This window comes from Xyrauchen texanus, chromosome 4 (genome assembly GCF_025860055.1).
Source record: "Xyrauchen texanus isolate HMW12.3.18 chromosome 4, RBS_HiC_50CHRs, whole genome shotgun sequence".
In the NCBI taxonomy this organism is placed as follows: Eukaryota; Metazoa; Chordata; class Actinopteri; order Cypriniformes; family Catostomidae; genus Xyrauchen; species Xyrauchen texanus.
The window spans coordinates 16,747,296-16,764,180 of record NC_068279.1 but is presented as its reverse complement, the minus strand read 5'-3'; the positions used below and the strand labels follow the sequence as shown (position 1 = coordinate 16,764,180).

Genomic DNA, 16,885 nt, shown 5'->3' with positions numbered 1-16,885 from the left:
AAAACTATTCTGATGCTAGTGAAACTTTGTAACATGGCACTTTGATTCGCTTTGGATAAAAGTGTCTGCCAAATGAATAAATGTAAATGTATGTTAAAACGATACTGGCATGCTTATCTAGAAACATTTGGCTGTTATTTCCAAGAAACAATCAGTCTCAATTCTACTATGGCATTTCATCGTGTTCATTCATTTGCCCTTGATTTCTAATATCCATTCAGCAAACCAACTTCAGTGGATTATTTATTTATTTTAGTAATGACAGATTCCAGTGCTCTATTGGCAATATGGACTGCAATGATGTGTAATGGAAAACCATTCCAAGAGAAAACCATTCTAACTGAGGTCACTTTCCATTATGCGGTATACTGTTTTTCATGAGATGTAGCCTACTGTTATAAAAAGGAAATGTTCTGAATGCTGTTTCAAAGTCTTGATAAACATATAATAACTTCTGCTTTCTATCATTCAAACAATAAAAACCATGCAACAGCCAACAAACATTATCATAGCAACACTGTAAAAACTGTATGTAATCCTAATGGTAAAATATTGTAAAAAGTCTACAGTAAAAAGAAATGGAAATTGGTTAGCGAAGTTACTGTAAAATATACTTATTTTTTTAAAATATATTTAAAAAGATAATACATGTATTTTTATGGTAAATTGTTGTAAAAATGACAACATTTAGATTTTAAAAATATGATTTTCCTGCATAATTAATGTACTTTTATGGTAAATTACTGTTAATATTAAGGTAAAGTAATTGGGTGTTCCCAAAATTCCCTGAGTGACCCATTACATTTCATTGTATTTTATTGGAATAGATAAGTTTCTTCTTATTTTTAATATAAGTTGTGGGGTGATCTGTGTTATATTTGAGATATGTAGTTTAGTTAATGTTTATTGTATAATTTTAATTTCACATGTGTTGTTGATGGTGTTGTGTGTTTGTGTGAGTGACAATGAGCACTGTCTCTAAATGTTTACTGGTCATTGCTAATGAAAGGGGCACTATAGATGAACTTCATGTCATCATGTTCCCTTCTGTAATTACTACAGTGATTAACAATACATTATAAAGTGAAAAGCAGATTTTTACAGTTTCAAAAGTTTAATATATTAAGTTTATCATTTAATTACATAAACGACAGCACTTCACTGTAAATGTAACGTAAAAACTTTCTGTAAAGTTGTTTACATTTTACTGTATTTTTTACATATTTATTCTGGCAACCACCTCTACCAAGTTTTTTTGTTTTTGTAAAAACTATTATGTTTATAATTAATTATATTTTTATGTTATTCTATAAATACAGAGTCATCTCATGATACTGACTTTTATTCACCAATGAAAGAAACCTGCTGCTACTGACACATCTCCATGACCACGCACCCTATGGAAGTGTGTGAGAAAACAACAATCAATACATTTTCTTATTTACATTATTATGATTTGCCGTAGTACCGTAGTGACAACAAAATGAGCAATGGATACGATAAAATAAACAGGCTGTGATTTGTGAGCATAAGTTACGAGAATGTCCCGAATGCGCAAGAGAGTTTGATTGGACAACCGCTGTGACGCTGGAAGAGCTGTTGTAATGATTTCTGGTTTATGACTGTACACCACCCAGCATTGCAGCAATGACCTGCTTGTGGCATATATAAAAGCATACGTGGCATATCAGAGAACTCGCGTTCGAAATTCTGTACCAATTATGAGCCGGAACGATACAACTACGCGCATTGCGCACGTCTTCAGTGGAACATTTGTGCACTCCACACCAAGCGCAGCTGTAGAAATACTACAGGACTGTGTCTTAGGAGTCGACGATGAGGGGAAGGTTTGTTTGATTATTGTAATTTATTTATTTATTTCGCTTTCGATTCATGGTGCATTGCACCAGCATATCATTTAATTACAGTCTCAAATTGGTCAACATTTTTAAATTATGCACCTCTAATTTTTTTTTTCATTTGATTACTTCTCTAAAAAATTGTTTATAGGCTAACATTTAAACTTTTGATCTCTGTGTGCAGATTGCCTTTTTTGAAAAAGAGCCAGATGTGGTCAGCCTCTCAAAAATATGGGGGTTTGAAAATGCAGAAATTAAAGTGCTTGAACAACAGTGAGTTGCTATAGATTTCTCAGCATTATACTGTAGTGTAACACAAGTCTGATCAGGGTAGATACAGTTGCTTTACATTCAGAAGAACCATTCAGCCCTGTGCAGGTACATATTTGTTCACAGACAATGAGTACTTAGGGTCCAATTATGTACTCTAAACGAGTTATAAATATGTTTATAAATGAATTATATTCTAACTAGAAGCACAAAAAGGTCACCTTGGGGTAAACACCCCAGTGATGGCCCTTGACTTGTACCTTAAAAGGTACAGTCTGACTTTTTTCAGAGAGAGGGTAGTAACTATACAGAGCCAAGGACTAAGCTGATGTTTATCCTTTGAAACCCATCTCTGTTTGTCTTTGTCAGCATGCCAACACTAGTACAAAAGTAAGCATGTGAGAACTTGGATTCTGTCCATATGCATTACTCTCAGCTTCTTTTATTTTTCTGCACAGTGAGTTCCTTATGCCAGGAATGATTGATACACACATCCATGCATCTCAGTATAGCTACTCTGGCACTGCCTTAGATCTGCCTTTACTAGAGTGGCTTAGCACTTACACTTTCCCTGTAGAAGCCAAGTATAAAGACCTGGACTTTGCCAACAATGTCTACACTAAAGTTGTGGTGAGTTGAATGGGATAGACAACTTTAAATTTCACATACAGTATTGCCTAGTTAAGAAATGGAAATTGGTCATAAACTTGCTAAAGTGTATAAGTACTCTTTTCTTTTTTGGTGGACTTTGTGGCGCTATAGAGAAGAACTTTAAAGAATGGCACCACTACTGCTTGTTACTTTGCCACAATACACACTGATGCTACCCTTCTGCTTGGAGAGCTTGCAGGTAAAGCATACACACATTCAAGCAAACACACACACTGTCAAGATTCCCCTGTTTGATTAGTTACTGGAGTGGCAAGCACAAGAAAATCCAACTCAGCATCCTTCTGTTAACCTTTGGAGTTTGTCTCACTTTTTGCTTGTCTGGCTCTAGTTTCTGCTGAGTAACTGTATGTGTTTATGTTATAAACTACACTGATTTACTCAACTTTATTATTACAGTATTCACTGTTTTTCATAATCATTATCTCTTATGATACCAGTGTATACGTCAATCATTAATTTTTGACTTCTGAAATTGTTATTCACAGGATTTTGCTCTCTCTCTTTACATCAGATAAGTTTGGACAGAGAGCTTTAGTGGGCAAAGTTTGCATGGACTGCAATTCTGCAGTTCCGCAGTATAAAGAAAGCTCAAATGAATGTAAAGAGGAGACAGATCGGTGAGTTTAATACCTTGGATGTGGAAAACAGTGCAATATTTAATAATGTTATATTACTGTTACTTTAAAGAGAATAGAATACCTGATCTAACCCTTAAAATGGATTGATTTATTTTTTGGTTATTTTTTGGTTTAATGTATTTAGATTGATTTAGTGACAGGGTTTTTTTTTTTTTGTTGATATTAAAAAATATTTTTTATTTGAATCAATCCAGTTAATTTAGATGTTACCACATGAAGCACATTTTTTTTATTTTATTTGTTCAGTACACACTGTAAACGTGATTACCTGCATTTGTTACCTTAAAGGAATATTTAAATGAAAATCTTGACAAATGTCAAATGTCTTATCATTTACTCACCCTCTTGTCATCCCAGATATGTATGACTTTTTATGTTCTGCAGAACACAAATGAAGATTTATAGAAGAATATCTCAGCTCTGTAGGTCCATACAATGCAAGTGAATGGTGACCAGAAATCTGAAGGTCCAAATATCACATATCAACTCCTTTTTCATTGTACATCTTGCCATTGCAGTCTCTAGGCACGATCATGATTTCAAGCTCAATTACACTTCCTTGTGCTTGATGCATGCATTTAGCACTAGATGGAGCTATAGAAAGTGTAATCAAGCTTGAAATCATGATTGCAAAATAGAATAGTGTCAAGAGTGCATGATTACATTATTTTGCTTTACAAGATTACAGTTACATTTTGGTCTGTTATCACCCAAAACTGATTGGATTACACTTTCTTGTGCTTGATGCAAGTTTAGAGCAATAGATGGGGCTATAGAACGTGCAATCGAGCTTGAAATCATGATTGAAAAATAGAATAGTGTCAAGAGTGCATGATTACAGTATATTACTGTATAAGATTACAGTTTGTTCTCAGTCTGTTCTCACCCAAAACTGATTGGATTGCTTCAGAAGATGAATTAAACCACTGGTGTCCTTTAGATTACTTTTATAATGCCTTTATGTGAAATTTGGACCTTCAGAGTTCTGTCCACCATTCACTTGCATTGTATGGACCTACAGAGCTGATCAATTATTCTAAAAATCTTAATTTGTGTTCTGCAGAAGAAAGAATTATTCTATTATTATTGTTTTGTTGGTATATCAACCTAATATGTCAGGTTGATGTAGTCAGATTAAAATACATTTTAGTCTAGAATAAAACCAGTTATTAAATGTTACTACATTAAGCAAATTTTTTTTTGGTTACCTTAAAAAAAAATGTCTGCTTCGTGTCTTTTGCAGTTTCATCATAGAGCTTCTCAAAAAGGAGGTAAATAAATACACTTTTGTCCCTCAGAAACAGTAAAGCGGCATGGTTCCTCTCTGTTTGTGACTTCACTAAGAATCTTTCCTGTCAGTAATTGACTGTCTTTTACAGAGTTTACACCAATACACTTAGTTTTTGCTCTTTCCACAACCATAAATTGCTTATTAAAAAGGGCAACTTCTCACTTTGGTCTCACCAAAAGCTGGATTTTATTGTATTATTATGTAAAATCAATGTAGAGAAGTGAGATAAGTGACTGTCTGGAAAACATTTAATATGGCTTATTTTGAACATAGCATTTTGTAATAACTAATGTTTTTTTTAATTGTTTTATTTTTTTATATGCAGATCTAGGTTGGTGCTGAGTAAATTTAAACTCTTTCAAGCTCTAAGCATTTGTAATAAGAATAATTGTGTAATATTTCTCATAGTACCCGAATGTTAAGCCTGTGGTCACTCCTCGATTTGCTCTGACGTGCTCTGCTTCATTGCTCAGCGAACTGGGTGCAATTGCCAATAACAGCAAGCTTCACATTCAGGTTTGTCCTCTTTCTGAGCATACATTAAAGTCAGCTTAATACAGTGTGATTAACAAAGATTTGAAGAACATTCAATGAACATTCAAGTGGATTATGGCATTGTTCTCAGTACAGAAGATAGAAACCTGGTATGACCAATTGTTCTTGATTGTCACATGGTCATAGTAAGGAATTTCAGTTCTCTATGTTAAGAATTATCTATATTGTGATTCTCATAAGCTGTAATACAATGAACTGGTAATACAGGTGTGTTCAGCTTTGTGTATTTGTTATTGGCCTTAAAATTGAAGTTTATATTCTGCTTTGTATATTAGCAAATATCTATGCTTTACTTATATTGTATGTCAGAAAAGCAAGTGCATTTATAATAGATTATTTATTACCCCTTTGTGAAAATAATTGTATTATAAATTGAAATTCAAAAGTTTTATAGTAGATCCCATTGAATGGTAGTTGTTAAAGGGATAGTTCACCCAAAAATGGCAATTCTATCATCGTTTATTCACCCTCAGGTTGATCCAAACCCATGTGACTTTTTCCCTCAAATTATGTTAAGCAGAATGATTGCCTCAGTCACCATCCACTTTCATTCCATCTTTTTCCATAGAAGTGAATGGTGAGTAATACTAACATTCTGCCTAACATCACATTTTGTGTTCCATGGAGGAAAGAAAGTCATCTGTTTATAAAACAACATGAGGGTTTTGGGTGAACTATACCTTTAAATCTCTACTCTACCATAACTCATATGATGAATACTGACATGAACAGTTGTTCACAAGATTTTGTCACCTGAACATACAAAAAAAGAACTGAAAATAGCTTGTTTTCTGCTATCAAACCTATAGAGTCACATCAGTGAGAACAAAAAGGAAGTGGAGCTTGTGAAGACATTGTTCCCAGATTGCAAATCCTATACTGATGTTTACCTCAAGCATAACCTGCTCACGGATAAGGTGAGTGGTACTTGGAACTGGCCTTTTTATTTGCATAAAGACACATACAACTGTGTTAGAAAAACAGATCACTTTATCACTGACCCCATTTCCACCTGGTATTAAGATGCGTTTTTGGTGATCCGATCAGCAATCACATGTGGTCAGCAATAAATACAGGTCTATACGGACCTGTATAAACATTTTGTGATCGTATCACAAAAAACACACATGAAACTGTCCTGTATGAGTCCAGGCAGCAGCGATGCACCACCCCTCTACTGTCAATCAACTGCTGTGTTATGCCGGTTTCGAGCAGCTTTAAAAGGAAACAAATGTCTGATCGGAAATTTAAAAAAGTGGATACACACACAAGCATGAGAACTTTGTGGATCTTCTTCAGTATGTTTGATACCAACATACAGGGACTCTTCTGAGAAGCATGAACATCTGCAGCTCAGGTTAATACAACTAATCCACTAAAATAATGGACTATTCTGCTCGAAATGTTGCCTTTGTGCTAAGGTTAATTTTCAGCTGCATCTGGAAGAAATATCATTTTTATAATTTTTTCACGCTTTCTTTGTCTTTTTAGACTTTGTTTGCGCTTTAATATCATGCAGTAACACTGACATAGTGATAAAATATGTCCCTCCCATCCAAATCCGATCGCAAGTGGTCACATGAGACGCATTTAAATGACCAGGTGTATACAGCAATGTGTCATGCCTTAACACATGTGATTGGATCACCTGAGACCCATCTTAATACCAGGTGGAAACGTGGTCACTGTATCATCGAATGTATGTAAAAGAGAAGTAATGCAGCCTTTGAACTGTTATGAGTTAAGTTACATCATGTCTATAGCCTTAACAAAGAGTCCATGTCAGGGTCTAAAGTCCATGAATGACATCATGTAAACAAATTAGTTTGTTTTAGCAGTTTCTTCTATAATCCCTTTACAAATACATTAATTACTGGAGAAATAATTGCCTGATAATGCTGTGGTTGTGTAATGGGATGGGTGAAATATTTTATTATTGCTGTTTATTTTGACCTTCCCGACACCTGCAGACTATATTTAGTTTGGCTATATTTCTTTTGTGGTTTGAACTAATGAGGAAATATGGAAGGAGACCTAGTGGAGGAAGGCTTTGAGTGCTGAGCATGATAGAAACAAAAGTATATACAGTTGGTTGTCAATAAAGAACATTTGTGTGAATAAATGTGGAACATGTTCTGACAAAGTTGCATCCACAAAAATGATATTGAAATTCTCACTATTTTTGTTTGGTGTCAATAGTCCTGTGGATGCAGAGAGCTTCATTGAGAAGTTTTAAGTCATGTGCTTTATAATGTGAGTTTGTGATCAAGAGTTCAATCAGTACAATTTTGGGCATTGTTATTTGTTAGCAGCAAATGCATGCACTGCACTGGCTGTCTCTGCAGATGATGCTCTTCCTCACTAAACTAGGAACAAATGCAAATCCTAACTGCAATTTCTCCCTGATTTATGACATAATTTATAGCAGATTTCAGGTCAACAGAAAAAGAGGACCTACTTACTCACAGACACGTGCCTCGACACACTACTATCCCATGTCTATAACTCTATAAAAATATAAAATGGATAGTTCCGGTCCTGGATGCGGTTTGGTCAATAGCCATTCTTTATTCATGGTAAAGCACAGCCATGACCTCTTCACTGATATGTTTTGCATCACTTCACAGCACCTATAGCTGACCGGTTTTCTTGTTGCGTATAACATTCTGTTAACTATTAGGGACCATCCACCTTTTTCCTGAACACAGAAGTGTTCCACAAATCATAACGGACACCTGTTTTAATTTTCTGTTTTCACTTGCATTGGCGTGTGTTCTTAGTGGATAATGTGCTGTTTGGCGTATTAAATTTTGAACATGTTGTTCCATAGTTACTCCATTTAGAGAGTCATGATTAGCTTATTTGACAGTTTAAGAACAGAAGTTTAAGAATTATGTGAATGATGTAAAGCTATGAACCGAGGTTAGTACAGTAAGACTGATACCATTAACTACAAGTTTTTATGACAGCCAAATACTGCACAAGTTGAGCCTAATGGCGACTGGAACTAAAAAACAGTCCAGCAGCAATCGGAATCATCATGGTACTTTCCAGTGGTTAGTCATGAATACTGTGGATATATTGGATATATTCTTGCAGAAGGATGACAATTAATAATTTTATTAAACATTTAAATGAATAAAATATTTTAATTAACATTTGTGCACTTAATAATTTTGTTATGTGGTAACCATTTTATAAAAGTAATAAGGAGCTCGAGGCTGTGCCACATTGTGACAATTTGCATCGTGCATAACAATGCATTTCACCCATGACTATATTCACAATATCCATCCTTTTCCTGAAAGCAGATGTGTTCTACGATTCAAAATGGTGGGCAGTTTTCGCTTTATGGTCTCCAGTGTTTTCACGCGCATTGCGTATGTTTTTAGCAGATAATGTGATTGTGACAGGGCGGAGGGCGGGGCTGGGTCGTGATTCTACACACCCGGTCCCCTATCAGACTAATCAAGCCTCCGAAAGGGATAAAGGCCAACTGTGGACGGTATCCCCAGTGTATAGGGATTAATAGAAAGGAGGAGGCGAGAACCGGCTTGTAAAGTGATTAATGGAAAGGAGGAGGCGAGAACCGGCTTGTAAAGTGATTAATGGAAAGGAGGAGGCGAGAACCGGCTTGTAAAGTGATTAATGGAAAGGAGGAGGCGAGAACCGGCTTGTAAAGGGATTAATGGCAAGGAGGAGACGAGAACCAGCTTGTAAAGGGATTAATGGCAAGGAGGAGACGAGAACCGGCTTGTAAAGGGATTAATGGAAAGGAGGAGGTGAGAACCAGCTTGACAATATAAATGACATTTTAATGTAAGACTGAAACCAAAAGACACAAACACACACATATGACAGAAAGCTGCCCATAAACACTCTCTCTCTCTCTCTCTCTCTCTGTCGCACCATCACCGCAGTCAGCCTTTATCCCTCTCGGAAGCTTGATTAGACTGATAAGGGACCGGGTGTGTAGAATCACGACCCAGCCCCGCCCTCTGCCCTGTCACAGTGATGTTTAACATAATACATTTGTAAATATTGCCAAATAAAAAAATACGTAGCTTCATAGTGCTGATTCTAAAGAAGTTCAAAGTTTAAGGAGTGGCCAAGGGACATGAAGCAATGGCCCGAGGTTAGTCACGATCATATCATTAACTACTTTGAGTAGTAATGAAACCCAACACTACACAAGTTAAGCCTGAAATAATTTTAACTACAACTAACACTTAAAGCTGATGTAATTTCTAAAACACTTGCACTAACGAACGAAATTGCTCAAATAAACAATGATTTCAAAAAAGCCTTCTGAATACAGCCTTCGTCTGCTGTTGTTCGAACTGTCAGATATTCCTACCCCCAACTCACACCATTGGTTGAATAATGTTGTTGGGGCAGGTCTAAGTGGGTCGCTCCAAACAAACACTGAAAACATTCCATACTTTAGCTTTAAAATGGTTGTTGTTCTCCATCTGGATCGCTCATTAATTTTAACATTCCGTCTTATGGAGACCAGAACCAGAAAATAGTCCAGCGACAATCAGAATCTTCATGCCAGTTTGTTCAGGATAACTGTGGATAGCACAGCTTCTCGTACCTTATTGAGAGAAATTTATCAACATTCCTATGTTGAATCTTTTTTTTGTACTCTGCTACAGAAGAAGTGGGAAAAAACTTACAACTTGCTATTTTGGAAAAAAATAATAGTCTATTACTTATTATCACTTAAAGTCTCTCTGAATTATTTTGCTCCTTTTAGAGCTATTCTAATTGTTATATTGAATCTTTTAAAAAATCAGACTTTGTTAGATTGAGATTTTATGCACCTAAATCACCTTTTAAAAGCATGTAAAATTATCAAGACAACTGATGACATCGGCAATGAGGATGATGATGATTATGATGATGATGATGATGGTAACAATAGTTGTGGGACTGTTGTAGACTGTAATGGCCCATGGCTGTCATCTAACTGATGAAGAACTAAAGATCTTCCATGAAAGAGGATCCGCGATCTCTCACTGTCCTAACAGTAACATCTCGTGAGCACCTCTATCTTAATTACCTATTAGTATAAGTATTAATTTTCATAGTCCTTTAATGCACTCTAAAGCATATATTAAAAATATATTTCTTTTTTTGTCATCTCTTATTCTCTCTCAGCATTTGTAGTGGTTTGCTGAATGTGCGCAATGTTTTAAACCACAAAGTGAAATTAGGTTTAGGGACAGGTAAGTTTTTTCTCCATAACTGAATCATAGGTACATTACTGTTACTCACCAGAGTAACTGGATTCAAACATTTAAAATTGACATCAGCTAATCCTGTGTGTATTGTCCGGGCCATTTGTAGACATTGCAGGAGGATACTCTCCATCCATACTGGATGCAATGCGAAGAACTCTGGACACATCTAAAGCCCTGACTATCCAGGACTCTCAGCATCAGACTCTAACCTTTGAAGAGGTTTTTAGACTGGCTACACTTGGTGGTAGTGAGGGTAGGATGCATTTGATATATCTGAAATTCAGTCAGTCCAATTTACAACCATATTTTCTTATGTTATCAAAAACCTAAGCTACTTTAACCTGATTGTTTTTTTGTTTTTTGTTTTTGTCCACTGCCTGTAGCTCTTTCATTGGATGATCAGATTGGAAACTTTGTTGTGGGGAAGGACTTTGATGCCCTGAGAGTGAATGTTTGCGTTCCTGATGGACCGATCGATTTGTTTCCTGGAGATGGCCCCAAGGTTTGATCTTATACTCCTATACTGATCTTTTTTCCCCAATGAAATCACTTGAATTCAGAGACCAGGACTGGTATGTAAATGATTAATTAGAAACATTTCAAGAGGGAGAAAAGTTATTGGTTTCATATATTTAGAGAAAAAATATTTAATAAAGAGTAAACAAATAATTTAACTTTGTTGTTTAGAAATGTCGAAGAAGGGGGCCTGGGTAGCTCAGCGAGTATTGATGTTGACTACCACCCCTGGAGTCATGAGTTCGATTCAGATTGTGCTGAGTGACTCCAGCCAGGTCCCCTAAGCAACCAAATTGGCCAGGTTGCTAGGGAGGGTAGTGTCACATGGGTTAACCTCCTCATGGTCACGATTAAGTGGTTCTCGCTCTCAATGGGGCACGTGGTAAGTTGTGCGTGGATTGCGGAGAGTAGCATGAGCCTCCACATGTTGTGAGTCTCCACGGTGTCATGCACAGCAAGCCACAAGATAAAGATAAGAAGTGGAGGCAACTGAGAATTGTCCTCTGCCACCCGGATTGAGGTGAGTAACTGCACCACCACGAGGACCTAGTAAGTAGTGGGAATTGGGCATTCCAAAAATTGGGGAGAAAAGGGGATGAAGAACAGTGACGTGCGGTGATGTCTTAAAGAGTCTAGGCACTGAGTTATGAAAGCCAGATTACCTGATTTATTGTTTAAGCTAATAATCTGTAATAACAGTGAACGTTACGCACAAGCACAGCATATCAAGCAATGTACAAATCAGGATGTATGTTGTGTACTCTCTCTCTCTCTCTCTCTCACACACACAAGCGCGTAAACAGTGAACGTTACGCACAAGTGCGGCATATCAAGAAATGTACAAATCAGGATGTATATCGTGTACATATCAAGAAACGCAGGTTGTTTAAATCACAATATCCCGCTGAAGTCCAAACAGTCTGACTGGTTGAAAAAAGCAGGCAGGGATAGCAGTACAGCCGCTGATTGTTAGCGCAGCCACATAGCCAATCTTTTCTTACATACCAATCAGTTTGAAATGATCGGACAATTTTTGGGCCCTTTTGCTGTACTAGTCCATCTAAGGCTGGCGTAGACCTCCCTCTTGCAATTAACTCATATTTGGAATTAAAATCGAGCTTGGAAAAATTTCTTAATTCCGTGATTACGGCCAGTGCTGTCATTTTGATTTTGAATTTGGCGGGGATTAGGCATGTACGCTAGCTGTGGTGTTAGCTACGCAAATGTCCAGGAATATCTCGATTTTAATTGGTCCATGTCTGATACGTAACGGAGATGATTACAGGCATAACATATTTACATCAAAAGCCACAGCAGATTTGTGCTTTTTGCCGTACATGTTAAAGAATACAGGATCTAAGTGCGCATGTGCAACATGGGTTTTCCGCTTGTCGTCTGCAATGAATGGACCGTAAAAGCGCTGCTTATTCTACAATTTGTTTTTAGTTGATTATGCGTAACTGCTACATTTGTCATCATAAAGTCTAAACAATTGGAATAACACATATTGCATATATAAATCACAAGAATAAAAAATAAAAATACAAATACAAGTTTATTATTTAATAAACATTTTATTTTTGAATTTTGGCAGGGTAGGCAGTGCCTAGTTTGCCTACCCAGACCGCATGTCAGTGATAAAGAAAAGAAAAAAGAAATGTTGAAGAAAAGCACAACTAATGTGTTGTTTCATGTTTTTTTTTTTCCTTTCTACCAGGTCATTTTGGAGAAGTTTTTAAATTTGGGTATGTTGCTTTTTTTAATTAACCAGTACATAATGCCCTTTTCATTCAGATACTTCTCATCTGTCCATTTACTAGTCCTTTGTTCACCTTTAATCTAAAGCCCTGTCAACATTTATTTTGAATAGGTGACGATCGAAATATTACTGAAGTCTATGTGGCTGGAAGACAGGTGGTTCCATTTTTGGATACATAGTTTTGGATGCATGGAGTCTTTCTTGGATCTATCCTGGATGATATTGTCACCAAAAATATAAAATTGAAGGCTGGTGTTTAGATTGATGTTTAGGCTTCTGCTCAGGATTGTATGTATTTAGAAAAGGAAAATGGAGATATTAATGACACTTATAGATTTGTATTATTTAGTTATCATCTTGGCAAAGGTTTTGCTTTGGTAAAAATCTTGCTTTATACTCAGTCATACTCAGATCGTATTCAGATTATCTATCTATCTATCTATCAATCAATCTATCTATCTATCTATCAATCAATCAATCAATCAATCAATCAATCAATCAATCAATCAATCAATCAATCAATCAATCAGTCAATCAATCAGTCAATCAATCAGTCAATCAATCAGTCAATCAATCAGTCAATCAATCAGTCAATCAATCAGTCAATCAGTCAGTCAATCAGTCAGTCAATCAGTCAGTCAGTCAGTCAGTCAGTGTTGTATAAAGTGTCCACTTGTCATACTTAAGTAAAAGTAAAGTTACCTTCATGGAAATTGACTCAAGTCAATTGGTAAAGTATGACAAAAGGTAAAGTATCTCTCGAGAATGTAACTGATATTAAACTCATGGCAACTTATATGATTGGTGGTGCTCATCATTTACTCACCCTCATGCCATCCCAAATGTGTGTGAATTTCTTTCATCTGCAGAACACATACACATATTTTTAGAAGATCTTTCTAAAATATTTCAGCTCTATAGGTCAATTCTATGCAAGTGAATGGTGGCCAGATATTTCAAGCTACAAAAAGCACATTAAGGGAGCATAAAGTTCATCCATACTACTACAGTGGTTAAATCCATGTCTTCTGATGCAGTAAGAATGCCTGAATGCCTATAACAGACAGCATTCATCTTATATATATTTAGGCATCACACAGATCTAACAGTTTGAAGAATTTGTCAGGTCTGCTTATACATTAACGGTGGTGCAGATTTAATCCCTGTTTACATTTACAATTAGTCTGTTTACACTGGTAATTCATTAACAGCTGTGTTTACATTAATATCACCTAAAAATTGGTATTTTGATTAAAAACAGAGCAGAGTCTCCTGCAGGAGCGCTGCATTCATCACACAACACAAGTGCATGGGCAGACACACACGTGAATGTTGGAAAGCAGCCGGCTGTAATCAAACTTTAATGAAATTAAAATATGGAACTGAACTGAGATTCCGTCACACTCATAGCTAATCGTGGCTGCACCCTGCAGTTTGTAAATCACTGCTGCATTTTAGGGGGCTTTCACACTTGGTTCGATTGCCTGTTCCGAACCGAGTTCGATTGCTCCCCCCTGCCCCCCATGGACTGTGTTCACATTATATATTTGTATCCGAACCGCGGTACGCTTGCGTCATCAAGCTGCAGCTGCGTAATCGTGTTGCTTGATAACCGCGAAATGAAAAGGCGTCAAAATTCAATGAATAGACTTGCTCGGTTTACATTTGTTCTTCTTTTTTTGAACCTTTGGTTTTGTTTTCAACATCAAGATACAGAAACACACTTGCGTCTGTCTGCCGCAAAAATACTGAAATCATTCAAAAGACAGCGGGCTGTCCTCCGAAGACAATTTTTGCGAAGGCAAGCAGAAATCATCTCTCTGCTTGCAGTGCGTGTGCGTCAATCCCGCTTTTCGTCAAGGTAAGTGTATACACGCACGAAAGTAAACCCTTTCCGCTCATTTTGAAAGTGACGCGTGTGAGACTGACGACCACATTATACGTCATCAATAGCGGTTCACTTCCGCGGTTTGGTTCGATTGCGTTCATATCAGCAGCGAACCGTACCCCAGACCACCTTTTTAAGCGCACCCGAGTTCGGAAGACAGCGTTCACATCATCCAAACGAACCGAACTCTGACGTCATTCGAACCGGGGTGCGCGCCAAAAGTGCTAGTGTGAAAGCCCCCTTATTCAGCGTCTTGTGCAGGAGCGCTGTGTTTTGTAGATGCATATAAAGTTTATTAACAATTAAATACGCGTCTTGAAATGAATTTTGAATTTAAAATTGAACTCCAAAACATGCCACGGGAACGTTAATATGCAATGCAGAATCGTTGTCATTTAGAAATGAGATCGCATGGGTGTCGAGATCGCGATCTTTTAACGATTAATCGTGCAGCTCTTATATAGGGCTATTTAGTTTTCATGACTTTATATTACTGTAATTAGGCTACAAATGTCATAGCCTACTGAAGGAATACTTTTGAAAAGCAAAATTGGAGAAAACTAGTGAACATTTTAAATAAATGGTTAAAATGAATAAGTTTACAGTATCTAAAATGTACACTTTCTCTACATAAAATCTAACAGAATCTTGAAAAGTTCATGTCCATGTTATTTGTCGTACCAAGTTGCTGGTTCGGCTCCAGATATTAGAATAACTATTAATATCCACATGGGGGCGATAAAAGACTGTTAGTGTACTCTTGGCACTGGCTCCTGTCTATTGCCTGACAACTCATGGTTATGATAATCAGTAATCACACTGATGACTTTAGTAAAAAAAATAAAAAATTAATCTGATTAGCCTGTGTCATATTTTACTCATATTTTAAAAAAGATCATATTCAGTATATACAGAGCAGACAGAGAAGTTGGTTTGAAGTAAGTTTGGAGCAGAAGAAATATAAATAAACCTTGTGTAGATTGTCAGCTTTACACAAAGCTAAACTGCTATTTCTAGCCATTTTACCTGCACATGTTACCAGACACGATCATATTTATTTATCAAGAAAATTCACATTGGATCATAATTAATTTTTTCTAGTAAGATCTTTTATATTAGGGCAAAAATCATATTCTTCTGAAAAAATAAAATAAAATGTGTATTGTTTTCCTGTCAAAATATCTAAAAATCCTTAAAACAAGATCAATTTGATTTATCTGGTTTTAGAAACAACACTGCATAAGATATTTAGGTTTTTCAGAGAATGTATTTTTAACATGTGTATTTTGTCTTACTGTACTGGCAGAGTTTTTATTGTCAAAACAAGTGAACAAATCTTCCAGTGCTGAAGTAATCCAGAGTATTTAGAATACATTACTGACCTCGAGTAATCTAATGGATTTAGAAATTAAAAATTACATTTTAAAGCATGTATTCTGTTATCCGTAGTGGAATACATTTAAAAAGTAACCCTCTCAACCCTCCCTGTGTATACACACACACACATATATATATATATATATATATATATATATATATATATATATATATATATAGTGTGAGATATAGGAATAGTTTTTACTTTTCCAGATGAGGTCTAAATACGTACACACAAACCACACTGTGCACACTTTTTCAGGTCTATCATGTATATTTGGAAAGTGTCATCTGAGCCATTGCTCACCAAATTGAGCAAGCAAGTCACACTATGCCTCAGACCTATGCTCTACAATGATCAGGCCTAATCAAGAATCAAAGTCATGTGCCTTGTATTTAAATGTGAGAGAAGAGGATATGGGCTGTTTACAAAAATATTGTTTAACAACTTTATTTTCAGAGGAGAAAATACCCTATAACAGACATATTCCTTGCCTGTACACTGTTTTCAGTTTGTCACTATGTTTTTCATAATTACAGCATCCACTTATCTCTATTGCTGTTTCACAGAAAATGCAACTAAACAGTTTTTGTTTTAATTCACGTTACTATCCCTAAAGATGTCAGTATGCCTTTTTCTACGTCAACTGTGTGCGCTGGTTCTGTTTAATGGCAGTATCTAGTAATACTGCTGGAAGTACCTTCAATACAATGAAACTGCAGTGACAAGGGAAACTGTCTGCTCTTGCTGTTAGCCGAAGGGCTGGAAACAGAGAGCAAGCAAATATAGAATAAGTGCCATAGAGAGGGAGAG

The 16,885-nt window shown here is 36.3% G+C and overlaps 1 protein-coding gene across 1 annotated transcript; it reads left to right on the top strand.

Annotated features, from left to right (window-relative positions):
- The first annotated feature begins 1,608 nt into the window (after positions 1-1,608).
- On the top strand, positions 1,609-13,591 carry LOC127643245 (guanine deaminase-like). The gene is made up of 14 exons (XM_052125906.1): positions 1,609-1,847; positions 2,044-2,132; positions 2,588-2,759; positions 2,892-2,979; positions 3,313-3,418; positions 4,683-4,710; positions 5,139-5,246; positions 6,095-6,202; positions 10,230-10,327; positions 10,449-10,516; positions 10,638-10,784; positions 10,915-11,033; positions 12,765-12,792; positions 12,918-13,591. Exons 1-14 carry the CDS (start codon positions 1,722-1,724, stop codon positions 12,983-12,985), a joined length of 1,353 nt encoding a protein of 450 aa, XP_051981866.1. The 5' UTR covers positions 1,609-1,721; the 3' UTR covers positions 12,986-13,591.
- Positions 13,592-16,885: the final 3,294 nt, after the last annotated feature.